We start from the raw sequence: 27020 nt of genomic DNA on the forward strand, positions 1-27020 counted from the left end.
ACGATTGCATAAAATGGCACCGACTGCGAGACGGACTTGACACCCTGCGACGACCCACCTCTCAACACCCTTCAATGTCTGACTCTGGTTCGAATTCGATATCCTTCAGTTCTGATTCAGGTTCAGACTCGGCAGATGAAGGCACCCAATGTCAGCCTGTGGCTCCACCGAGCAGTGGCGCCTCTATTGAACACTACCAACAGGTACGCTTGTGCTTTTGTTCGTATCACATATTCTAAATTCTAACATACTTGTTAATACATTAGTATATCAAATATCTCCAGCTTCAACAAGGGCAGCTCCAGCAGCGGAATGCATCTCTGAATGAGAGCAATGGCATTCTGGCTGCACAACAGCTGAAACGTTCTCGTAAACACCCTCAAACATTGTCGTCTAGGGTATCGTCAATGTCGCAAACAGCATCTGCGATACTGTCCGCATCAGAATCTGCTGTCTCAGCTCCTGCCTCATCGACGACGAATGATGTTGACAAGCTCATTTTAAGCCTGGCGAAAAAATATGCATTAACTACCGAGATGTTTCTCCCTGACAAGGTTATTTTTCAAACAGACTGTCCTGATCCTGCAGTCGACTTCTCGAATCCAAATCGTTATGCGAAGAAGTCTACAGCAAAGGATGCACTCGTTGCTGAACTCTATGCGTCCATTGACCACACGTTGCACGCTCAGATGCGAACAAATGCATTCTTCAACCAGGTGCGCAGTTTTTCTCACTTCAAGGCTTTAATATTATAATAAATACTTCAATCAGTTCGGGAGCGGAATGCAGCAAGCTCGCTCATCATTTCTAAACAGCCTGCGTACTGTTGCAGGCGGCATCTTCAACATGCCCAATGAATTTTTCGTTTCGAAATACAACCGAACTTCCCTCTCACAGGTCACAGACTTGATCGGATGGGAAGCAGGCAAAGGCAAGGCCTATGATATCTTCAAGGCGCCCATACTTTACCCCGATCATATCGTGAACGAGAAGAAAATCTTCAGGAACTGGATAGTCATCGCAAAGGTAAGGTCAGTTTATACTAGTAACAGCGGATCTGGCTACTCATATGTTGCTTTGAAGGCTATGAAGGTTGCGGTATGCGGAAAGATGTCATTGTATTCCAAAGCACGTGGCGGACCACCTTCCTACGCTAAGATGTGGAAGCTCACAAGCTGCACTCCTGGCCTGATCGCATTTAGCGTCACATCGGTAGGGTCCCAGTTTGAATATACACTGAGCTGATACTCATCATGTCCTGTAGATCATATTCATCCTGTCCCCAGACCAGGAATTCTCGGGTGATGGAGTTGGTGCCATTTCCTCGATCGCGTATCACTCCCTCTTTCAGACAGTCAAGAAATTCTTCGTTGTTAAGTGGAACCACCAGCGCATCAAATCGGTCGTCGAGCAAATCAACGGATACGTCTTTGATGGTACTGTCAAGACGCAGCCATCCAATGACACTCAGTGCACCATGGAGCAAGTCACTGAATCACTTGATCGTGTTATGGCCGCGCTGGACGCCAGTGATTCAGACTCAAACGATGATTCAGACTCATTGGAATATGTTAACTTGCTGGTACAGGCAGCTAACATCCATCCGACTGTAACTGCAGCTGCAGCTGCAACCATTTCAACCTTGCAACCTAAGACAGCCGTTGACGCTCCCCAACTCGAAGCCGCAGTCCCGCAACCCAAAGCCGCAGTCCCGCAACCCAAAGCCGCAGTCCCGCAGTCCGAAGCCGCAGCCCCGGGGCCTATCATTCAAGTTGATACTAGCCTACAACCTTCCATTTCAACTCCGTGTTTTTCAACTCCTATGGCACCATGTGTAGAGACTTTGGTGGATGCCCAGGGTCAGAGCGAGGACGTATCACCAGCTATTGGGCTTGTTACTATTGCCAAACCTCAGGCAAAGGCATCCAGGGGCAGGAGGAAGCCCAAGAGTCAGACGTTGGCCAGTGATTCTACCACTATTCGCCGCTCCTCATGTCACGCTGTAGCATGATACTTCTGTCTCCCTAGTATTGCTATTAAGATCTGATCACACAATCACTAGATTCTAGCTCTACTGTAATCCGAGTGTTTGGGTTACCTATGTGTTGCTCCTTCGTACAGCTTTTGCAATCTCACTGTGCCTTCATCCCAATGCCAACCCCAACGACGACCTGTTTGTGTACCGGATACAGGCAAAATTCTCTCTTCTTAGACTGGCGCCTCAAACCCATCACCAATTCTATCATGTCGTAGGAGCGCCTGTCTTCCAGCGCGAAAGGTCGAGTTCAAGCCTCGGACAGATCGTGAAGATTGCTAATAACAACTAGTCGTGAAGGGTATGGACTCGTCCGAGTTGTGGAGGTGGTGAGTCCTGGTTGCAACTCCTTTGTGGAGGAAGGACGATGAAGGCAAGACTGTTTGCAACGCGTAAGTTCTCATTTGTTGTTCCTTCTATATTCGTACCTATCTCTTATATACATACAGATGCGGCCTCTACTATAAGCTTCACGGCTCTGCTCGTCCCATTAGTATGAAATCCGATATTATTTGGAAGCGCTCTCGACACGACGCTCGTGCGCAGCACTCCTCCCTCACCAAGCCCCCAAGCGCATCTAACATGCCTGGCACTCCTTCCGTTATGGAGGAGACAGTTTCAGAACGGGTTCTGGTGCGACAAGCGCAGGTACTTCTTCGTCTTCGCGGCGCAGCAGCATGGACTCGTCTGTCCACACAGTCGATGCGGGCACTGTTGTGCCACACCTGCCACTATACTACCCACCAACCCACCATGAGACCCGCACCCGCCATGGGGGTGTGGGTATACCTGCGGGTGTGGGTGCGGGTGCGGGTGATGCTTGCGACACCCACGGGTACACCTGTGTCATTCCCTAGTCATTGGTGGTCGTTGGCTCTCTCGATCTTGTTCTCTCGCTAGATGGGGTTTATGCCGAGATTTTCACGGTGTTAGTAGTTGGCTCTCTCAATCTTGTTCTCTCACTAGAGGTCTCTGGTCCGTCATCTTGAGCTCGTCAATCACTTGTTGGTCATGTCTGAGTTCGTTCTTGCAGCCAGCAAGAATGATGGGAATGCCAGCACAGAAATGCATCACCTCAAAAATCTGCACATTGTCCAGAGTCGGTGAGTCGACAGCAAAGCAGATAAGAACAATATGTCTTGAACTAACTGATAAGATCTGAAGCGGTCATAGTCTTCTTGCCCTGCTGTATCCCATAATAGCACATGACAAGCTCGATGTGCTTTCCGTCAAGCACCATCTGAATCACTGACGATAGTGAGCTTCCTCCTTATTTCAGCCATTATTCAAACATAGAAAGTAGGATTGCATGGATATTGCATTACAATGAGTTTGTGGCCATTCAGATGCCTATAGTAATACATGTTTGTCGCCAATTTAGCCCTTTTGCTATGATTATTTCCTAACATGGTAATTTATTTTATGTCATTGAGTTTATCATTGATAGTGCTTAGGTTGACGATTCAAACTCACTTTTGTTCCTCAATGTCGACGTCCATGTTCCCATCTGGTCCTGGTGCCTTCAGCCTCCCCTTCATCACTCCAACATAACCTTTGCTGCTCTCATTTTGCTCCAGCAACTCAAGGTACGCTTGATTTTAAATTGCCCGTTTCCCTTCTGAATCCATTTCATCTTTTTTAGACTGCATGTCCAGAATTCTGGTGCCTTCAACCTCCCCGTCATCACTCTGTGACTTTTGCTGCTCTCATTTTGCTCCAGCGACTCAAGGTGCGCTCATCACTCTGTTACTTCTGCTGCTCTCATTTTGCTCCAGCGACTCAAGGCGCGCTCATCCGTCTGTTACTTTGCTGCTCTTGTTTTGCTCCAGCGACTCAAGGTGTGCTCATCACTCTATTACTTTTGCTGCTCTCGTTTTGCTCCAGCGACTCAAAGCGCGCTCATCACTCTGTTACCTTTGCTGCTCTCGTTTTGCTCCGGTGACTCAAGGTGTGCTTTGTTATATGTTGTCCGTTTCCCTCCCATCTCATCTCTTTGCCTGTCCAGAGTCGGTTGCGCCCCCCCATCACACCAAGCATCATCACTTAGACCCTGTTACTCTTGCTGCTCTCGTTTTGCTCCAGCGACTCAAGGCGCGCTCGTCACTCTGTTACTCTTGCTGCTCTTGTTTTGCTCTAGCAACTCAAGGCGTGCTCGTCACTCTGTTACTCTTGCTGCTCTCGTTTTGCTCCAGCAACTCAAGGTGCACTTTATTTGTGTTACCTATCTCTTTTCGATCTCATTTTTTTGCGTGTCCAGAGCGCACTTATTCTATGTCGGTTGTTGGTCATGAGCAGGCTTTATGGTCCGGGCAAGTACGGAGGCGAGGGGAGTCATTTCTGTTTTCACCATGCATATCATAATGTAGATTAATATTTGTCTCACAATAACAATTGATATGCGTTGAACATTCATCACCACCTTGCTGGAATGATTATCACGACATTAAGACCTCAGTTGACAACCTTACAATGTGCATTCAGACCACAGGGCCGCCATTAAAATGCCCACTAATACTCGGTGGGTACCATTAAAATACCCGTTATATCATCATGTTCACGTGCATTAAAATGGCGCGAGGTTCATTAAAATGCTGACTGTTTGATCATAATCTATGGTAATGGGTCCGCGTCGTTAGACCATTTTAATCGATTAAAATGCCGTAAAAAAAGTTCCGACATTTGGTGTTGTCTCTTTTGTCCACGGAAGACTCTGATAGTCTAGTGGAGAGACTTTAGGTGTTGACAGTGATACCTGACCTCTTACATCTGTGTGTTATACCGATCGAGGGTAGTCATTTGCGAGTTAGACTTTAGCTATTGAAAAGGGGACTTGGTATTGAAGTCCAAGGTCGCCCGTTCCTGAGTCTGTTTAATACTCATTGTGAGTTCCTTGGCAGCAGGTTCAATATTAGGCTAAGAGTGCTACAAAGGCTTGACTAGGCCTGACGGTAGTTTCACCTGTTTTTGTATTGAGGGGGACTCTCATTGTAACTCCGCACAACTTGCTGCACTAAGTTTGTGTACGAATCCTTGTTGCTGTGTGAAGTGTTAGGAAGAGTGTCTGTTTGTTTTGTGTCATCTCTATATTGTTAGAGTGACTGTGTTTCCTGATTTGTTTGTTGTTGTCTGTGTTGTTGTGATTGTTGTTGTTGTTGTTGATCGCTGACTGACTGAGTTCTGTGTTTTTCTCTCATCGTTGTGTTTCATATCCATATTGGTGGATTGACTGTTGACTGCTGATCACTGACTACTGACTTTTTGTGCGAGCCATATTCTACTGACTGTATCTTAGGAGCTAGGCAAGCCACCCACGAACGACCACGTTATCAGTCATTGGTATTTGTCTGAATCGCTGACCGTGGAGATATTTGGTTTTATAGGTGTTTATCTATAGATCATCTATCTAAGAAGACATTACTGGAGCCCACCGCGAGGGGTGGTATTTTGAAACTTTAGCTCCTTAGGTATATTCGGACTAATTCGCCTGCACAACTGATACATATATTTGCATCCATTACAATTCGTATCTACTGTTATCATGAATCCACCACCAAACCCTACTGTTGTTGTTGCTGCTCAACCTGCTGCTGTGCAAGTAGCACAACAAGCATATATACCCCTTGCTTTACCCTTGCCAGGAGGCAAGCGTGCCCCTGCCAAGTTCAAAGGAAAGTATCACCAAGTGAAGACATTCATTCGCCAATACGAGAGATTATGCTACCTGAATTTGATTACAACTGATCAGGAGAAGTGTGAGAATATTACCCTGTATTGTTCCACAGATGTTATTCGGTTCATTGAGGCTTTGCCAAGCTATAGGAGTAATGACTGGGACCAACTGAAAGCAGACCTCAGCAGTTTCTATGATGCAGATCGAGATGTCAAGCGATACAATGTTCGCAAGCTATTTGCTTTTGCTAAGAAGAATCGGTCAGGATCTATGAGGACCCTAACGGAGTGGAAGAAGTACACTCGGAAATTTATGATCATAGGAGGATGGCTATTAGCCAAGAATAAGATATCTAGCAATGATCATGCTACCTACTTTTGGAAAGGAATTCCAAAAATGTTACGTGCCCAGATTGAAACGCGACTATTGGTGTCAACACCCCTGAGAGACATGACAACCCCTTTCTCGGTGGCTGATGTGTCACAAGCTGCAGAAAAGATTCTGCAGTGGGATCGCTTTGACACGGATCTAGTATATTCAGATACTGAGGACTCTGACAGTGAAGACACGAACAGTTCTTCAGATTCAGAATCGGACTCAGATTCTAGCTCTTATTCGGAGGAAGAATACCCTAAAAGAGTGAAATCTTCAAAGAAAGCAAAGCATAAGAAGCACTTACCCACCAGTAAGCCTCTTATACGTAAGACTCGCTTTGATGATCTCAGCTCTGACGAGGAAGAAACCCCTATTATCAAGACGAGAAGAGCAGTACAGCAGCAAAGGAAGGCTAAGCAAGACACCCAGGAAGTTGAGAACTTGATTCAACAACTTGGACGGATGAAGATAGGGGATGCTAACTATAACACCCTATACTACAAAGCTGTCACTTTAGATCCATCAGTTAGGGATATTGTTGAAAGTCCCATGGAAAGAAGGAGAAAAGAACATTATATGGGACTTAGGGACTCAAGATTTCCTGCAGCCAGATTCACACCAAGGGAGGGAAACAATATGAATATCAACAATAGTACTACTACAGGCAATAGATCTACTACCCCTAACTACAGTAACCCCTATTCTATGGAAGTAACATGTTTTGGCTGTGGAGAAAAGGGTCATGTTGTGTCAAGGTGCTCGGAGATAGAAAAATTACTTACTAATGGATCCTTGAGGCGGACGGAGCAAGGCATATACCTTGTAATGCCGGAAGGAGTGCCCCTAAGAAAGTGGGGGACAGGAACATTAGTAAATGCGTATGAAAATTGGAAAAGATCAGCGAAAACTCACTTTGTTACTTGGAGGGAGGCTCCTGAGAGCGCAAGTGAATCAGAAGAGAATCTAGAAAATTGTTGGGCTTTGGGAAATGATAGTCAGGAGGACGGCGAGGAAGAGATAGTAAGAACTTACCCGGCAGTGCGGACAGAGAAAGAAGGAACCCGTCGGCGGAATGAAGTTTTCGATGGTGTATATCCTCCGAAGGGACGAGACGCAAGAGCGGAACTAAAAAAAGAGCAACATCAGCGTTATGAATTGAGAAGAGAAAGGCAGTATGCACCTGTTGCCCGGCAACAACCTAATAAAACCCCTGTCGCTGCTCCGCCGACGAAAATTGAGCCGGAAAAAGCTTCAGAACCTCCGGGCAAACCAACAGTACCCAAGGCGCGCGAGTTTAAAGTGCTAGAACCTAGAAAGATATATGAATCAGTGAACGTTCCTCATGGGAACACAAGGAATGAAAAGGAAAACTTACCGGCCAGACCTGGAGAGTTTCCAGGAAGAATGGAAACAAGAGAAAGGAAAAACGAACCTTGGAAAGTTGGGGCGTATGAGAAGAGCTCACCGCCTCCAAACAAAGAAGAAAGGGCGCGATACGATGCGCAAGATGACGACGTCGTCATGGAGGATGATGCCCTAAAAGAGGAAAGTTTAGAGAGTTAGTAAGAGGAAAAGAAAGAGAAAAGATATGGGACGCACCTAAGGAGAACACGAAGGTTCAAAAGGTAGTTGATCCGTTAATAGAACCTAAATCGGGAATAAGGAGATCAGAACTTGCTGATGGCATCAGCGCCAAGTTAGTTCTAAATAGAATTCTCAACGTACCGGTGGAACTTACCGCGGGAGAAATACTTGGAGTATCCAAAGAACTGTCGGGGTTGCTGGCCGAGTCAATAAAGCCTAAAACAGTAAGTAGAAAGGATGTTCACCTGGCGTATGACGTGCATAGAGCACATGAACTTGAGGCCGGAAGCTTCCGAGTGTCGGAAAGTTTCGAAGCGAAGGCAAAGGAAGCATTAATAGAATTGCCGATTATGATCGACGGGTGCAATCTCAAAGCGGTAATAGATACCGGTAGTCAGCTAAATATAGTTTCCGAAGACACGTATGAAAAGTTCATCAAACTTCCTATCAATAGAAGCAAAACACTAACATTACATGACGCAAACGGCAGCACGGGACATCTCAAGGGACTTGTTTCCCAAGTTCCCATTAGAATAGGATCAGTACTTACAATAGCGGAAATTTATGTAGGTGCTTCGGTCCCATTTGATATTCTATTAGGTAGACCCTGGCAAATACATAATGCAGTATCTATACATGAGCGACGTACAGGGACTTGGTTAGAATTTGGACATAGCCCCTCTAACGATCAGATATCCGAAGTATTGGTCACGCCTTCCAAAAATGGAAAGAGCCGAGACCACGGGGCAAACAGCTGGAACATTACATGTTCCCAAGGTACCGAAGATCACACGTTCTGTTTAGAAGTAGCTAAAAATAGTACAATCACTCGTTCCGCAAGTCCGGAAAGTTTAGTAATACCGAATGACGCAATCCATGCAAACTGTAGGCGGACTCTAGTAAAAATGCAAGGCCATATTGTCGGACAAGTATCGAAATTAGTAGACAACTGTTTGGACTTAATGAACAGTACTCTACATAATTTGGAAAGTGCTACAGTACCAGAATCTATAAAAGGGGAGCAGGAAAATTCTGAAAAAGTCGGCAAGTCAAAGCACCCATACATAATGCCTCCTAGCCGATCCATCACACTTTTCCAGCCTAATCCGGAAATTTCCGATTATGCCGGTACCACGCATAGCGTGCGTTTCACACATCCCGGACATCACGCGTTTAGGCACACTGCCAACGTGCTCAATGCTCATTCAATCGATGGAAACCATCATGCCGATTACTTAGTTTTCAATAGCTCTCAGTACAAAGATCTGAGAGATGATGCAAGGCACGTGGGAGAATTCTTACCTAGTATAGTAATCAGTGCGAAGTTTGCCAAACCCGAACTAATCTCCCAATATGGTAATATTAATATCCCTGCGATCGAGCTTCCCTTGGAAGCTCGATCAATTCGTTCACCTACTCCCATGGCCTTTGCCCGTTGTATAACTAGTGGTCCATTTCTCCCCGACTATGATATAGAGTTTCGTAAGTTTTACAATAAAACTATCCCTTTACCTACTATCAGTTTCGAGGATCTGGCGCATATGACTGCGTCGGATATTGATAACCTGCCGGATATTCCGGACCCGAAGCGTCCCGATCCTACTTTTGACCCCCGGATCCAACGTTCCCTCCTTCTTCGACCTGCTCAAGACACGAAGGACACGTTTAGCGCTACTATGGAGTTCAAGAGAAGTGAGGTGAGATTGAAGAAAGAAGAAGAAACTGATGATGAAGCGGCTGTGCGCCGGAAGGTACCACCTACTCCTCCTCCCAGTCCCGCTGCTGTGTCTCAGGCGCCTGCATTGAAACCTGTGAGTCTTCCGATTGCGGAAGGCTGGACTAACATCATGAAGGACACCTCCGGCGGAGACACTGATGCGGAAGGCATTCCGGACGATGAAGACTCCTCCGAGGAATCCATATCCACCAACTCCTCCTCCATGTCCGATGGGGAGGACGACACACTCACACTCCCATCCCAAACGTTAGTCTACCGACGCCTTTCACATCTCGCGCAAGACCTCGCTAACCCGCAATCCCGTCGCACGATGCCCGCACTTATCCCATCCCTGAAATTCAACAGAACCCTTGACGCGCTCGACGAGGTCGATGAGTCCGAGGACATCCTCCCTCGGAACACTCCCGTTGCTTTCGGACTTACCACGGACAAATTACAGTATGATCCCCTTCCATTTGCAGGACTTTATGACGCCAGGCTCGTCATCCGACTCATTTCTGCGTGCCAGTTTTTGGCCAAGGCCATGGCCGATCAAGCTACCCGTGAGCTGGGGCTCGAGCTCGCCGGTTTTCACATCGCTCGCCCTAGCTCCATCTTTCATAATGACACCCCTGATTACTCTAAAGCCGTCCCACGCGGACGCACTCGCCTTCATACCCATATGTACGAGCTTCAGAACATGCGCGCTTCTGCATGCACCATCCTGCAACTCACGCATGCGACACTTACCCCCATCCAGTCGCAGGAGTCTCTCCTCTCCCTTATTTTCATTATTGTTGTTGATGGAGTGCGTTGCATCCCTGCCAACGTCAACCGCGCCGCTTTCTTTTTACAGGCATGTCCTTCATCCAATCCGCTGTTCACCATCGACGAGGCCGCGACGCTTCGCACCACGTCGGGCATCTTCCGTTTCTACTCTTACTTCCAACTCGCTGACACGATTGACGACCTTCTTGCACTTTCCCTTCCGGACGAGGACGTTGTCCACCAGCTCTTACAGAATTACTCCCTTGATGACCTTCGTGGCACTGGCGTCAAGCCCAACATTAGTTCTAACTATCTGTTGTGTGTTGCTGAGTCCCAGGCCCAACGTTGCTTCAATACTCAGCGCGTTGGTCCATACATTTTGGAATAGGGGGTATGTGTCTATTTTTATTCATTTCAAATGATCTCAGCATTCTTTTTTTTCATGGTAGGGATTCGAGTCTTGGAACTTCTTTTCTTCGCTGTCTGTTATCTTCGTATCTCATTTGTCTGCATTTGTACCTACTTGTACTTGTATCTGCGTAACTCTATGTACTTGTATGTTTTTCAATCGCTGATTACGAAGTCTTTTGCTTAGTTTTTTTCTTTTTTTTGCGCCTATTTGTACATGTATTTGCGTGCCTGGATTGAATATGTTTGATTTGGTCTTTGAATTCTGTCTTCGAAGTAGCGCTATTTTTGTACAAACTATGAATAGTTTTTGATCGTTCTCGTGCCTGTTTGTTTGTGACGTGTGAACGTGTTAGTTTCTACTTGTTACTACTTGTTACAATTGCAATTTCACTTGGATTTTTGTTGTATATTGTACATAAGCCTTGTACCAGTTTTACAGAATTCATACATTGTTTGTTTTGTCCCCTCCCCTGTTACTAAGCCTTGTCTGAGACAGGAGTCTATTGAAATATTGGTGTCAATTTATTGCAAGGATTTGTGACTAAGTGTCTATTAAAGCTATTTTCGACCTAAGTCTAGTCTAGACTTAGTATACAACAACTTGTTGTTCCCTAGGTCTTGTAGCCTGAAAAACGAGTTGTTGATTAGCCAAGTCTTTGTAATCTTTTCACATATATATACGTAAGAAATACATTGCCAAGAATATACCAAGTGCGAAACAGATACTACCAGCCCGCGAGCTTAGAACACATTTGCGACACGTAACCTTGCCTGACAACCTAGTCTCACGCAATTTACACTTAGCAACGAGTCACACATACATTACAGAACCGGTCTGGTGAACCGATGTCATTCCAAGTACGAACTTTGGAAACTATGCAATCAAGCTACGGACTCTATGCGCGAGCCAGTAACACCCTGGAAGATTATGAAGAGATTGAGGAAGGAAGTGCAGACTCATATGATTCTGCAACCATGGAAGAGTTTGCAAGTAATGAGGAAGATACGGTAACCATGTGGACCGATAATGTTGAGGCTCATTTTGAGCCTGGAGATTCAATATGGGCAATGACCCTTGATGGACATGAGAATGAAGGGATGTTTTGGACCCCTGACAACCCCTTCAAATACAGTTTGGCTAGTTCAGAAAATGTAAATTCATTCACAATGTACAAGCGAGTGGACAAGAAAGTACGTCCAGTTCCAGGAGTATTTCCCCAGGAAGCCCAAGTGGTGAGACAATTCCCAAACAACCCTTTAGATACCCTCGTACCCCTATCTCCTAATCCCCCAGATATATTTCCTACCAAGAAGCTTACTGTAGAACGACTTGAAGCTCTGAATATCAATGCTAAAGGATTCTTACGTCCTGAGGAGGAGAAGCTTTTTTGCTATATTATGTGGCTACACCAGGATGCACTAGCATTTGAAGATACAGATAGAGGTACTCTGAAGGAATCATACTTCTCTCCCTATATTATTCCTACTGTTCCCCATATTCCCTGGGAATACAAGAATATCCCAATTCCACCGGGAATACGAAGCAAGGTTATAGATGTACTAAAGTTGAAAATCGATGCAGGAGTCTATGAAGCTAGTCAATCGGCATATAGATCACGATGGTTTTGCGTAGTTAAGAAGAATGGAAAGCTTAGAATAGTTCATGATTTGCAGCCTTTGAACAAGGTTACAATTTGCGATGCTGGATTACCACCAATTCTTGACGATTTTGTAGAACCTTTTGCAGGAGCCCAATGTTATACAGTATTTGACTTATTTTGGGGATTTGATGCTAGAAAGTTGCACCCACTAAGTAGAGATCTTACTGCATTCCTAACCCCCTTAGGATTACTTCGCATTACATCGCTTCCAACCGGATTTACAAACTCGCCTGCAGAATTCCAGAAATGCATGATGTTTGTTCTCAAGGATGAAATTCCTGACAAGGCCAACATATTCATAGATGATCTTCCTATCAAAGGTCCCACAACTATATTTCCTGATGAGCAAGGCCAACCTGCTATTTTGCCAGAAAACCCAGGAATACGAAAGTTCATTTGGTTACATGCTTTAGATGTTCATCGAATTATGCATCGTGTCAAGGAAGCTGGTGCTACATTCTCAGCACTTAAGATCCAGTTGTGTCTCCCAGAAGTCTTGATTGTTGGACAGACATGTACCCCTGAAGGACGTCTTCCAGATAAGACGAAGGTAGATAAGATTCTCAATTGGCCTGATCTAACGACTCCAAAGGAAGCTAGAGCATTTTTAGGATTGTGTGGTACTGTACGTATATGGATCCCAGGCTATTCTACCCTAGCAAGACCCTTGAGTGAGCTATGGAGAAAGGACGTAGAATTCATTTGGGATGAAAGACGTAAGGAAGCTTTTGAGATGTTGAAGAAATTAGTTGCTTCAGCACCGGCCCTAAGATCAATTGACTATACTTCAGAATTACCAGTAACCTTATCAGTAGATTCTAGCTATATGGCAGCGGGGATAATCTTATCCCAGGATGATGAGAATGGACGCAAGCAACTGGCTAGATACGGATCGTTACCATTTAATGAAGTAGAAGCCCGTTATTCGCAACCAAAGCTGGAACTATACGGACTTTACCGAGCCCTTCGTCATTTCCGTCTGTACATTATTGGTGTGAAAGTTCTTCATGTAGAAGTTGATGCCAAGTATATCAAGGGAATGCTCAATGAACCTGACCTTCAGCCAAATGCAGCTATCAATCGTTGGATCCAAGGAATCCTTTTGTTTGATTTCAAACTTATCCATGTCCCAGCTACCAGATTCAAAGGACCAGATGCTTTGTCTAGGAGAGGTTTAGGTGAAGGAGAAAGAATTGAGGTTCAGGATGATTCTTGGTTGGATGAATTAGCATTATATATGGGAGTATCTCAGGCATGCTTCCGAGCTACAGTATTACATCAGGAAGAGGTAACATTTCCCTCAATTGTATTCATGGGAACAAGTTTGCAGGAACAGAACCTGAAGGACATTTTCAAATTCCTAACTACTCTAGAAGCTCCTTCATTTGCAAGTATTTCAGCAAAGAAGAGGTTCCTGAAGAAGGCTGTCAAATTCTTTGTGCAGAACGGGAGAATGTATAAGCGAATGCAGGCTAGACCACCCTTACTAGTAGTTTTTGATCCGGAAAAGCGTGCGACTATTCTGAATCAGGCACACGAAGAACTTGGACACAGGGGTGAAGTTGCCACGTGGGACACAGTACGGCTTAGGTTCTTCTGGCCCTACTTATTTTCAGATGTACGGCATCATGTACAGTCATGCCACCCTTGTCAAATTCGAAGCACTACCAAAATGCATATTCCTATTACAGTTTCTACCCCATCTACAATATTCGTGAAAGTTTACATCGACATCATGCATATGCCTCCAGCTCAGGGATTCAAATATATTGTGCTGGCTAGGGACGACTTGTCACGATATGTAGAAGGACGACCTTTGAGAGCACCTAATGCCAGGCCCTTAGTAAATTCTTTTGGGAAGATCTTTATTGCAGGTATGGAGCCATTGGGCAAGTAACTACTGATAACGGACCAGAGGTGCAAGGAGCATTTTCAGCCCTTATGCGGAGAGTGAACATTCCACATGTTACAATTTCACCATACAACTCTCAGGCTAACGGAGTAGTTGAAAGAGGGCATTTCATATTGCGAGAAGCATTAATAAAGGCGTGTAATGAAAACCTTACACAATGGCCTCAGAAGATCCCCCAAACTTTGTTCGCGGACCGAGTTACCACAAGTCGGGTAACAGGATTTTCTGCATTCTACCTAGTTCACGGAGTACACCCAGTTTTGCCATTTGATTTAGCAGAAGCTACATTTATGGTAGATGGTTTCAAGAGTGGAATGACTTCAGTTGAATTGCTAGCACTTAGGATACGCCAGCTTGAAAGACGTCCAGAAGACTTAGAGCAAGCAGCAGAAACACTGAAGAAAGCTCAGTTCAGATCGAAAGAGCAGTTTGAGAAAAGGTATTCAAAGCGATTAAGACGGGAAGCTTATCAACCAGGAGATCTGGTACTGGTACGTAATACTCGGATAGAGAAGGAACTAAACCGAAAGACCAAACCCCGCTATCTCGGCCCTTATAAAGTGGAACAGCGAACTCAGGGAGGATCGTATGTATTAAGTGAAATGGACGGTACAATATCCCGTCGTGGAGTCGCTGCCTTTAGATTGTTGCCATACATATCAAGAAACTCGCGTCAATTTTGGAGACTTTCTCAAGGAATTGAAGAACTTGAAGAGGAACATCTTCTTCCTGATTCTGATGGACCAGTTGAATAGTGAAGGAGGGACCAGTTACTCTCCACAGCAGTTGAAGACGTGGCGCCAGAAAGCTCGTGCTAACTTACTTCGTATCACAGCTGTCTGGATCGGTCACGTATTGGAGAAGCATACACACTCAGAAGGAAGTAAGGACATTTTGTTGGAACCTGGGAACGCATACCTTACCGATCCATTAACCCCAGAAGAACAGGATACATTACCAAATTTTCCTAACTGGATTTGCCCAATTTGCGCTACCTTAGAGCAACGGGCCCAGAACGCAGAAGCTCACCTGAAAGAAATTGAAAAGATAGAAGTCCAATCGTGGGTAACATTCCCATTAGATTAGTTTTCCCTAGTTTTCCCAGAGTTTTTCTTAATGAACGGTATGTCTGAAGAGGAACATTTGTTGTATGAAACCCAAGCGGCCTGCTTAGCTTTACTTGTACATCACATACACTGTTCACATTCAACTCTATTTTCTGGATATTTACTGACTATAATTGTATTATGGGATTCGGGATACAAGCGGCTTGTAAGGAGACATTGTCATAGATGCTACCTACTACTTCACTGGTTACTGCGCGCTGAAGGACAATTAATTGAGCCGGAACCTAAATTAATGACTGAACTTTAATTTCGGCAACAGGAAGAATGCAAACCTTAAAAAACTTAAAACCCTAGCGGCATTAATAAAAACAGACAGCACCTTTTTCATTCACAATTCATTAGGGGCTAGATCGCAGGGACTGTCAAATTCGCCAAGTATAGTAATATTTCTAGTCCCTGAAGACCCTGCTCAACTTTCATATAAAGGACGCCAAAATTTGGAGGCGTTTCTCAGTTTTCCGCTAGTACACAACAGCGCTACTCAATATCACTCTCTTTTTTTCACAAATCACTTCTCTCTTTTATCACAATGCTTTTCCGCCGCCGCCGCACATTTGTTGACTCCGCCCACCGGTACCCTACCATTCGCACCAAGCCGGACCCATACACTTGTGTGTTAGAACGCAACTGGACGTACCAGCAGGCGTGCGGCAGCTGTCACTCGTCTATTTTTTTCGGCCAGATCGTGCGCTTAGAAGATCAGTCCCCATGCTACCAGGTTTTCACCGGCCGAATTTCGGAAATAGTGGTGCAGTACAAAGACGTCTTAGTTGTGCATGTCACTCCACTGCACTACAAGCCCAAGGATGAATTCATTCCACCACCCGTTCGCCTTACTTTACCTGCCCGTATCCTTTCCCTCCCTTTGCATCTTCGCCTTGCACACTGGTGCAAGAAACATGCCAATCGCCTCACGTCATCCAAGGCCACAGGACCAGACGCAATTGCGCCGTCTCTTGAAGACTTTCAGAAGCAGGTGGAAGGAAGTGAGAGTTTTGGTAATAGTGTTGAGGAACTTGGAGGTGAATTTTTGGTATGGAGCTCTCAGGATCATCGCTATGATGACCTACTGAGACATGTTAGGAATCTAGACCCACTGTCTGAATCCAGTTTGACTTGTACATCCATTTTCTCAGCCACTAGTTAATCTTTTCTGGTAGAATACATTGTTCCTTCATTGTCCGCGTTTCTGTATACTTACGCGAGAAAGATTTTTCTTCACCAACCAAACACGTACCAGAACGACTGTAGTTAGCTATGCGAGTCTTGGAACTCATTTTGTACACTATTTACGCTCTTGCTCTATACATTCTAGCAAGCAAACATACACGTTATTTGGAGATTGTTGAGGACGATATTTGCGCAAGTACCACAATTTGTCTTGGAGAATGATGAATCGTGCAACACGAGTTGAGCAAGGCTTGGAGGCAAACCCTCAGCCTGAACCTGGCTTCTTACCTACCCAATACCTTCGCCTTGGTCAGATATATTCAAACGAAGAACACTTTCGAAGCCAGCTGACTATAGCTGAAAGTCAGATTGATCGGTTAGGAAGTTCATTTACGTGGCATGCAAGAGAAATGCATCCACATGGAGATCTACATTACCAGGTAGACTTGCGACCCTATCGTGGAGAAAGAAGGAGGGGTGCATACCTTCTCAGGTGGCGATGCCCTACATGCGAATACATATTCATAACAGCACAAGATTTGAATCGCGCCCTCGATGAGATAGAAGAAAGATTACGGGATGTTCAGCAGGAAGATTTTCAAGGGGAACTTCCACCCATGCCTCAAAACCATATCATGACTGACCCACTACGATACCCCTTTCCTGATACAGAAGATGAACCAAGCTTAGCTAGTTCTTGAAATACCCCCTCCCCCTGAAAGTTTGCAATCGGGGACGATTGATTTCTCAGTTTCCACCAGATGACCTGCACCAAACTGGTTCAGTGCATGGATGACTGATACTCTCCTATGAGCCCCTATGCCCTAGAATCACTATGAAATCATTTTCCCTGTAACCTGAAGTCAGACTGAGGCTAAGGGAATATTTTTCGCTTTTTTTTCACTTTTACGAGTTTGTACGCGAGCGGATTGAATATTTTTGTACATTTATTCCTGCGATGAGTTTTGCTTAGTCAGCCATGAGGGTGACTCAGACAGATTCTCACACATATCAGGTGACTGTGAAAAATATGTTTGCATAAGGTTACCCTGTGGGAAAGCTTACAAATCACTAAACACGCGTCCTATGTCATTATGTTACCAGTCAATTCATCAGCCACAGATTTTATAAACATACGTACACAATATGTAATCATTTCTCACTCTTGTCTAGCTGAGTCATCAAGGGTCACCTGACCCATGAGCCATACGCAGCTCTTGCTGACTCATCATTATACCAACTAGAGTTATTACCTTGCGAAGCAAGGTCATATAAATGTAGCGTGACCTGTGGTCGTAAACAACACAACACATTCACGTGACCATCGCGACCGTCTGACATCCCAATAATCAACAGCGCACTGTAATAAATTGTGGTGCGCTGTTGATAGTTTGCGATGACGGTGACATGAATTCTCATTACAGCTTAATGCCTACGCGTTTTAAATCATTTAGAAATTTATTGACACTCCTAAATCCATCCAGCTATTGCCGTGTGACTATTGAGGTTTGCACGTTTGCGAGCCCATGTACGGTGTGAGATTCGATAGGAATAAGAAAGGGATGCGGCAACATCTTTTCGACCTTTATCATGATGACTAGCATTGGATGTCGAAGATTGGTTTTGAGCATCGATATCCAGACCGTCAACGACCAAAATATCGAGTATGTCCTACTTAGTTATTTGTCTCTATTGATCTCTATCCGAGATCTCGGCTTGACCAATCGACTCCGCATGTATCGGTCCCCGCTTGACCATTAAATCCTACACTGCGCAAAACGAAAGACCATTAATCAGCCGACGTGAGATACATCCAACGACGAAATGTCTTGTCCGTCGTCAACCAACACCGATGAAGCTACACTTCGCCAGCTAAGCCGCGCACAATTGCAAAAGGTCGCAAAAGTATGATTCAGATTACTTATTCAGGTTCATTTGTTCACCGAAGTACAGAAACACAAAGTGAAGGCAAATATGAAGAGTGAATTGATCATCAAAGAGATAGTAAAGATGACCAAGCTTGAGGCTTTAGCTTCGTCGCAAGTATCAAAGATAGCGGCAAAAGCAAGTGGTGAGAATCATGCGCGAGATTACTGTAGGAGATAGCCTGACATTTTTCCAGTAAACAGTTCTCTTGTCGAGGAAAACGACACCTCATCCAGTGCCGCACATGCGGATACGATATCACATGCTCTGACCATTGAAGAAATCATGGAGTTCGCGGAACACCTTACCATCAAGGACATAATCACCGAAGGTGCCAATAGCTTTTCCTATTCCACAAAACGTCGACGAGCCGATATTCTGGAAGTCGTTCGCGGTTCAGCTGAAATGCAAAAAGTGGTAATACGAGCATATAATCGGAAGAAAGAAAGGCAGCAGGATGACAGACAAGGTCGATTCAAACGCGCTCGATTAGAATTCGCTGCGCATGACGGTGACAGCACTACCGATTCCGATTTTCTTAATAATCCAGACGAAACCGTCAAGGAACAGGCGCTGGCAAGGTTTATTGATCGTATGGGTAACTACCGCACTCATCAAGCGAGTTGCATCTCTTGCGCACAAGAGCACTTCATCGATGAAATGAATCATGTATATTTGGACGAAATACCTCACCGACACTTGCTCACACCTGTCTACCGACATCCAGCTCAAAAGCTTGTAGCTGGCATGCTGCTGTACACACCAGGAATATTTACTGCCGATGACAGACAGTCGGGAGGTATATGTTCAAACTGTCTCGACGATCTTCAAGCCGGCAACATTCCTGTGTTATCTCTTGTCAACGGCCTTTGGGTAGGAGAAGTGCCAGATGAACTCCAAATTCTCAATCTACCGGAACGTTTATTAGTGGGCCTATATTTTCCTGCGGTCTACGTCATCAAGCTGTATCCTCAGCAGAAAGGCACAAAACACTGGGACCCTGCTGCACTAAATAGCGGAGTACGTGGAAATGTTTCAACCTACCAGTTAAATACACCCGATATCGCAGCAATGATTGAAGGGAAACTGCTCCCTCATCCTCCTGCTCTTCTCGCTGCAACCATCACAATCTCTATCATTGGACCTAACAACCTTCCAGTAAAATCGTTACCGTCATTCCTTTCTGTCAATCGAAGTCGAGTCAGGAACGCGTTGTTGTTCCTCAAAAAGGAGAATCATCTATACAGTGACATTATCATTTCGGAGGAGAAATTACGACTCTTGCCAGAAGATGGATTACCGTCCGAACTCTTAACAGTAATCAAGTACTCCAATCAACAGATTCTTCTCGAACGTGAACGAGAAGGATACGTGATTGGTGATGACGATGCAGGTAACAACTCAACAGACCGTCACGCGGAATTATTGACGCTAAGTTAAACTAAAGATTCCGATCCAATGTTCGAAACTTTGGACTCTACTACCGATGCTGTAGACATATCTGAGGAGGTATCAGCAGGTAAGCAGTATTAATGTGGTAATTAATGTCATTCATCGTCGTCAACTTAGATCCACGAGTTATTCCTATTCAAGCTCATGGAGTGATTGATGCTGAAGGATGTCAACTATCCAATCAAGACGTTCTCGCGAACGCGTTTGCAAATACGTGCCATACAAAGGAGGAATCTTACCTTGTCCAACACGCTGGAGGGTTCGTAAATGAATACCCACGTGTCAATGAAAGTGGAGAACGATTTGCAGGAAGCACAGACGATCCCAATCATCTTTTGGGTGCATTTCCTTGTCTATTTCCTTTTGGATTCGGTGGCTTTGAGGTTCAACGTCCTCGATCCATCTCGTATGAAGCTCAAGCCAAATGGACGATGAAATATGGAGATAAACGATTCAGAAAAGACTTTCACTTTATGTTTCAAGTCTTCGGAGTCATACAGAAGAGGCAGGTGTGTCGCGCAGCTGTTCTACAAGTTCAGAGAAAATCTTTCCATCAAAATGAAGCAGCTTTCGCTCGTTTGACAGTGGACGATCTTGCTACTGCAAGTCGCGAGGAGGCGAAGAAACAAAGTCCATCCAACCCCATTATCCGCTCATTGAAGAAGCACATTTTGGCTGTAAGAGCCAATGTGATTGGCACAGATGAATCAAGAATTAACATTCGCTCGTATATTTGGGGTATGACGATTATGAAGAACCCACCATCGTTGTGGATCACAATCAATCCAACGGACACTCATGACCCTATCGCGCAAGTGCTCGCTGGAGAGGACATTAACCTCGACGAATTTGACTCTACTGCGGGTCCTGATGCCTCGCATCGTGCACTTATCGTGGCAAGTGATCCTTACGCTGCAGCAAACTTCTTCCATTTCATCATCCGCGCTATTCTCGAAGAGTTGATGGGAATCACAGTCCGGAAACCCAAGCGAGGACATATTGTACGTCGCGAAGGCATTTTTGGGACTGTAGAAGGCTATATTGGAACCGTTGAAGCCCAAGGACGAGGCACTCTACATCTACATATGCTTGTGTGGCTGCATGGCGCTCCTTCCGCTGCAAACATGAAAACAAAACTGGAATCATCTGATTTTCGCGCCCGTGTTGCTGCTTATATCGAGAGCAATATCCATGCTCATCACGATGAACTGACAGAAGAGACGTTAATGAACTCTCCGCGCGAAAGAGCTGTTTCTTATTCCCGACCTTTGGATCCTCGTTCTCGAGGTTTCAAAATGCATCATCCAATTGTCGAAAAGCGCTTGGTTCGTGCGGTTCAACTGCACAAGTGCGGAACTGGCTGCTTGAAAGCATATAAAGGCCGTCTGTTATGCAAACGATGTGCTCCTTTTCCACTATCGCCCCAAGCATGGATCAATACAGATGGATCTTGGGGACCACACAGAACCTATCCTTTTCTCAACAACTGGAATCCATGGATTTTGTTAGCAACCCGATCCAATCACGATGTCAAACTTCTGACGAACGGAGAAGGAACAAAGCACATATCATGGTATATTTCATCTTATGCTACGAAACGCCAACAACACTCCTCCAATGCATCTGCTTTACTCGCGAAATCTCTCGCTTACCATCGACATGGTGAATCACATAACGCCGACTTACATGTCCTCAATAAAAGACTTATTCAGCGTTGTGCCAACGCACTTAGTCGCGAACAAGAGTTTAGTGCACCCGAAGTCGTATCGTATCTCACTGGTTGGGAGGACCGATATGTTTCACATCACTTCCACACCATTCATTGGTATTCCGTCACGAAGTTGCTCAAAGTCTCTTTTCCTTTCCTTCAAAATGTTTGGTAAGTCACGAGTAATCCGTGCACATTAGTAGCATTCTGATCGCAATTCTTAATCTCTTACAGTTCACACAGTGCAGTATCCAATAATGCATTTGATACTGGCGAGGTCCTACTATACCTAATTCTTTTCTATGACACTCACATGTAGTTTAGACAGATTATGTAGCTCTCGAACTCCATGAAGGCTCTCTCCAAGTACGAGATCAAGTACGTGAATACATCAATCGAGGAGATGAGCTTGAAAACTACGGCTATCTCGAGTTCTTTCTTAACACTTATGAGATTCGCGGGGAATATGAACCTTCTACTGTGCACAAGAAAATTAATTCCAGTGTGCGCATTCCATATAGAGAAGGTTCCGCTCACCGCGGTCGTGTTCGTATCTTGCGAGCGGATGGACATGAGACAATGCCACATATCCCAGGAGAATGGTTTCCTCGAGCTAACGATCCTGATCACTATCCACTATACTGTGCGTCTATGCTCGCACTCTTGAAACCATGGCGCAGTATCCTTGACCTCAAAAAAGAGGACGAAACATTTCCGAACGTCTACGAACTATTTCTCGAGTCAGCTTCAGAAGATGTATTGCGTATCATTTCTAACATCCAGTATTTTCATGAATGTTCAGATAAAGCCAAATCAGAACGAGAAAAAAGCAGTATTTTGAACAGCAGCACGTTTGCTTACCTAGAAACAGGAGAGAAAGTAGACGAAGATGTCGAAGAAACCGAATCCAGTCATGGAGAAGATGAACGACGTTCGAAAGAAGAATGCATTTCGGACGACGACATCTTAGAAGCGATGGAGGAAGCCTCGAACACACGAGAGATGGTGTATGCAGATGTTGCGATGAACATAGCTGAAGAATTCAACTTCTTCTGCGAAGAATCTTGTTCTACTGCCGTCAACAAACCTGCCCAGATTGCTTCCGAAAAAAACTTGGAGGACAGTATCACTTGGGAGCATTGTATAGCAACATCGGACGAACCTTGTCAAACTTCACCGTCCCCATTCCCTACAGAAGAAAGCTGTTCAAGTTCTGTAACGATAGGCGAACCCTCCATCAATCAAATCGAATCATCCGTGTCAAGACTAACTACGAAGCAATCGTGCTTACTTCCTGCCGTTATTGAACCACCGACATATCTTAACAAAGAACAAGCAATGGCTTTCAGTATCATATCTCATCATCTCTTTCAACAACTACACGGACAAAACCCTCCTCAGCTACTAATGGCAATACATGGTCAAGGTGGAACGGGAAAAACGCGCCTGTTGAAAGCTATCACCTCCCTCTTCGATGAAATGGGCTGTAAAGACCGTTTCGCTAAAACGGCTCTATCAGGTGTTGCAGCTAGTCAAATCGGTGGTCAGACACTTCATTCGTGGGCAACGATTCCAGCAGGAAAAGGCCTACCCCACACGGACAAATGGATATTTCGTCCCGGAACAGAGACTGCCAAGCGCCGCAATGGCAATATGCAGGGAAAACTTCTCGTCGCTGCAGACGAAATCAGTCTCATGACCACTGAAGTCCTATGGCTTCTATCACAAGTAGTGACAGCATTTCGGGCAAACGAAGGTAAGTCAATGGAAGTCTACAAAATTTTCGACTCGGTGGTTGAATCCTTACTTAAAGGAATTCCTCCAATTCTGTTAAATTCCCCGTTCGCCGGACTCAGCTTCATTCTGATCGGCGACTTCCACCAATTTCCTCCAGTAGCAGGTCGAAATCGTGCATTATATTCTCAACATCCCCAAACGTCCAAATGTCAGCTTGGAAGGAACATTTACCTTCAATTTGACACCGTCATTGAACTACGCCAGCAGATTCGCATTACGGACTCTGTGTGGCACGATATTCTTCAGAGAGCAAGAACAGGAGATTGTACCACCTACGACCTAGCGGAAATGCGACGGCTCGTTCTCACCAATAACGAATGTATTGTGCCAGATTTTGAGTCATCACCCTGGAACGATGCAGTTTTGATTACACCTCGAAACAGTGTACAAACTCGGTGGAACGCTCGAGCGACAGAAAAACATAGCTTGCAATCCGGTCAGATGATGTACATCTGTCCTTCAGAAGATTCCATTCACGGCAGTCCTCTTTCACCTTCCCAATGTCTGGCTCTTGCGCAATTACCTTTGAAGCAAACTGAACAATTGCCTACTATGATACGCATCGTCAAAGGAATGCGAGTCATGGTCACCCGCAATGTGTCAACATCAGCTAATCTATCTAACGGATCCCGTGGTCGTGTCGCAGAGATTGTTTTAGATCCGAGAGAACCCGCGATTGGAGTACAGGCGGTAGAAGAAAAAAGAGCATACCTGCGTTACCCACCCGCAATTGTCATCCTTCAACTTGACTTTTGCGAATTAGCTCCATTACCTGGACTTGCGCGAAACCACGTCCCCTTATTCCCTATCCAACGCAAGTTCACCAACGATTCGACGAGAATATCTCGAAGACAGCTACCACTTGCTCCTGCTTATGCATTCACTGACTTCAAAGCACAAGGACAAACGCTAGACCACATGCTAGTAGACATTGGCAGAACAACATGTTTTGCTTTGTCTCCATTCAATGCGTACATGGCTCTTTCCAGAAGTCATGGACGTGATTCCATTCGATTGCTGAGAGACTTTGATGACGCGCTTTTCATCTGACATCCATCCGAAGATCTACGAGTGGAAGACGAGAGAATTAAAACACTTGTGGAAGATACTGAGAGACGTTTTTCTGAAGGTCAATTTGGACTCGGTTAGTAGTCTTAGTCCTATCCCGGGCCTGAAATGATTTCCTTGAATTAGGAGCCAGAATACTATCCTTGGAGCCAGCTGACGGAAGAAGATAGTCGTCTTGGGGTGGTCCACGGAATTGGGAAGAGGAAGACTGGATGGCAGCTCAAACACAGTGGCATAGTCACCGCTATACTTCAGATTTGGGGTGGGCATGAATGCATCATTGGGAATTAGGGAACAGAGATAGTTCAATAGACTGATAGCAGAACTGTATGTATATTTGCAAATATGAACGCAAGTCATAAGTTGTTATGTTGCGAATAGGTAGTAGTGGGGCGCAAGTGGTAATTGTCACGTGATTTATGACGCAGGACATGTAAACATTGTAATGAGTTTACGATCATTCTCTGGCGACGACCATCATGCTTACTTGCACTCTGCCAGGAATGTATTTGATAGGTGATGTACATTGCTCCTTATAAACTTTGACACTGATCCGTCGTTGATTTAGTCTTTAGACAATCACGTGGTCCACAACATGTTATCCCCTATCACAACTGCAGCTGTGTTGCCGCTACTGAGCAATCCCATACTGCCATCAACATAACCGAAGTCGTGCGAGAAGGGCTCGAGAATAATCGAGTTCTATGTAAGTCATTTGGGTCGGACGTAGCATATTCATCTAACCTTTTTTCAAACACAAAATAGGGTTTCTGAACCACTTAATCTGTCTCGGTTTTACGCTATTCTTCGTGGATGAGGAAAACTTGGCGGAAGAACTTGTGCGTGCATTCAACGAACACCAAACGTGAACAGCAACAACTTGTCCCTAATAATAGTACTATATAATATTCCATGCTTCCTCTAATCAATGAAAAGGTCTTAGCATACGTCATTGCAAGAAGGTTGAAAAAAAAAACTGTTTTTCTGGTCTCCTTTCCTCCTGACCACCATGACTTTCGATCCTAAAACATATCATGACACTCATTGGACACTCTCAAACCACATTTCCTCGCTAAACGTTCTGGACGGAACCATTTGGCAGCATGGCGAATCTGGACTGGAGCTCATCGACGAAAACAATGAGCTTCCTGTCAAACTTGTCACAGTTGGGCGAGTTTCCGCCTATCGCCTGAAATGTGGACCTGCGGGAAACCACATTGCAAACGGGATGAGCCCTCTTGAAAAAGCCAAATACCAGTTCCATATTTCGAGACCAGCGCATCACGACCTTGCAGAAGACTACCAAGCCGGTATCTCCACCCTGGAGGCGTTGCAGTCACAAGTCGCGACCACGAAACACCGTGGAAGTATGATCGTGGAGGACGTGACAGGGAAGATGATACGGTTTATCAAAAATGTATTCACCTTGAGGGTAAGTGCACACGTTAAACAAGGAACTTGAGCTTGAAATCGTATAGGAAAACGCCATACCTGACTCCCCTCATGGACAGGCAGTCGAAGGAGCGCCTCAGATGGACCAGGAAACAGCAAACTGGCCCATCCCGGACGAATTCGCATTACCCTTCGATAGCATCAAATACATCTACAAACCCACACCCCTTCCTGTCTTCTACGAAGGAGACCTCATTGATCCCATCCACACCAATACAGCTCTGAACGGATCTATATCGGAGATCGAGTTCACTGTACGTCATTGGAAAATTGAAGACCATGATACTTTTCAAGCCTCAGTGGAAAAGATCACCATTCTGAGGCTTGGCGCGGTCCACCACAAGACTAACTATAAACGCCCGCACGTTAACAACGACAAAGACCAACCAGAAAAGAAGAAAATTCACCGAGATGCTGATGCAAGCAGTTCGAAAGCCTAGGATTCCAGGGAGTGACTCGAAAACCAAATAAGAGGTATAGTTGTGACCAATCTGCCATGACTGTTATTGTATTTCGATGTTGAGTTGATATCGTTCCTTGATACATGTAACACTAGGCGACAAGCATGTAGTACAGAATAAAATCGGGGATGAGAAAAGAAAACGACGACGCGGGAACAACCGGAGCAAGGTTATTAGTCGGCAACGCCGACCCCTAGTGAATATTTACTTTTGACTCAAAGATACCGTGTGACTTGGTACTATCGAACTAAAGTTACAACTTTAAGTACGAGAAACTAGTAGTATAGCCACCAAATTTGTCTATATAAGGACCAGCTTTTTGCCCAATAAAACAAGCAGTTCCCCACTGTTTTTAACCCTCAGAATAAAAATTGTGAGTGAAGTGTGAATCAGCAACCAGCAAGTGCAGTTCAAGGTTGGAGCTCATTGTGCTCAACAACCAGCACCACACTTTCGAGCTCATTGTGCTGAACAGCTAGCACATACCTTGAGCTCACTGTGTCTGACGACTAGCAAGACTAGTCTTTCTTTTTCTGTTTTTCTCCTGATTGTCTGTCTGAATTTCTCTGTTTCTTTTTGTGTCATTGTCTGTGTCTCTGTCTGTGATTTTCTCTGTGATTTGTCTCTGTCTCTGTCTCTGTTTTTCTGAGTGTCTGTGTGTTTGTTTTTCTCTCTTTTTTCTCTGAGATCGTGTCTGAGATTCGTGACTGAAGCTCGTGTTCTCTG

General features: G+C 44.9%; 7 protein-coding genes across 7 annotated transcripts; all 7 read left to right on the forward strand.

The window, feature by feature from the left end:
- Positions 1 to 765: 765 nt before the first annotated feature.
- Positions 766 to 1636, forward strand: HD556DRAFT_1195011 (uncharacterized protein; the record flags this gene model as incomplete). The annotated part of the gene is made up of 3 exons (XM_041296258.1): positions 766 to 1026; positions 1084 to 1212; positions 1265 to 1636. Coding segments are annotated over 3 exons (762 nt in total), but the record flags the coding sequence as incomplete, so codon positions are not given.
- A 744-nt stretch (positions 1637 to 2380) lies between these two features.
- HD556DRAFT_1226528 (uncharacterized protein) lies at positions 2381 to 2935 on the forward strand (the record flags this gene model as incomplete). The annotated part of the gene is made up of 2 exons (XM_041297083.1): positions 2381 to 2427; positions 2485 to 2935. Coding segments are annotated over 2 exons (498 nt in total), but the record flags the coding sequence as incomplete, so codon positions are not given.
- Positions 2936 to 5573: 2638 nt separating this feature from the next.
- Positions 5574 to 7643, forward strand: HD556DRAFT_1437598 (uncharacterized protein; the record flags this gene model as incomplete). Its single annotated transcript, XM_041305722.1, has 1 exon — positions 5574 to 7643. One exon carries the CDS (start codon positions 5574 to 5576, stop codon positions 7641 to 7643), a length of 2070 nt encoding a protein of 689 aa, XP_041166209.1.
- A 104-nt stretch (positions 7644 to 7747) lies between these two features.
- On the forward strand, positions 7748 to 8122 carry HD556DRAFT_1196236 (uncharacterized protein; the record flags this gene model as incomplete). Its single annotated transcript, XM_041296281.1, has 1 exon — positions 7748 to 8122. A coding segment is annotated over one exon (375 nt), but the record flags the coding sequence as incomplete, so codon positions are not given.
- Positions 8123 to 8731: 609 nt separating this feature from the next.
- Positions 8732 to 10537, forward strand: HD556DRAFT_1303853 (uncharacterized protein; the record flags this gene model as incomplete). The annotated part of the gene is made up of 1 exon (XM_041299627.1): positions 8732 to 10537. The coding sequence occupies one exon, from the start codon at positions 8732 to 8734 to the stop codon at positions 10535 to 10537; it is 1806 nt and encodes a 601-aa protein (XP_041166211.1).
- Positions 10538 to 15789: 5252 nt separating this feature from the next.
- Positions 15790 to 16420, forward strand: HD556DRAFT_1303854 (uncharacterized protein; the record flags this gene model as incomplete). The annotated part of the gene is made up of 2 exons (XM_041299628.1): positions 15790 to 16293; positions 16397 to 16420. The coding sequence occupies 2 exons, from the start codon at positions 15790 to 15792 to the stop codon at positions 16418 to 16420; spliced, it is 528 nt and encodes a 175-aa protein (XP_041166212.1).
- Positions 16421 to 25390: 8970 nt separating this feature from the next.
- On the forward strand, positions 25391 to 26273 carry HD556DRAFT_1437603 (uncharacterized protein; the record flags this gene model as incomplete). Its single annotated transcript, XM_041305723.1, has 2 exons — positions 25391 to 25813; positions 25860 to 26273. 2 exons carry the CDS (start codon positions 25391 to 25393, stop codon positions 26271 to 26273), a joined length of 837 nt encoding a protein of 278 aa, XP_041166213.1.
- Between the last annotated feature and the right edge of the window lie 747 nt (positions 26274 to 27020).

This window comes from Suillus plorans (assembly GCF_016647745.1).
Source record: "Suillus plorans strain S12 chromosome Unknown HD556scaffold_4, whole genome shotgun sequence".
Classification (NCBI taxonomy): Eukaryota; Fungi; Basidiomycota; class Agaricomycetes; order Boletales; family Suillaceae; genus Suillus; species Suillus plorans.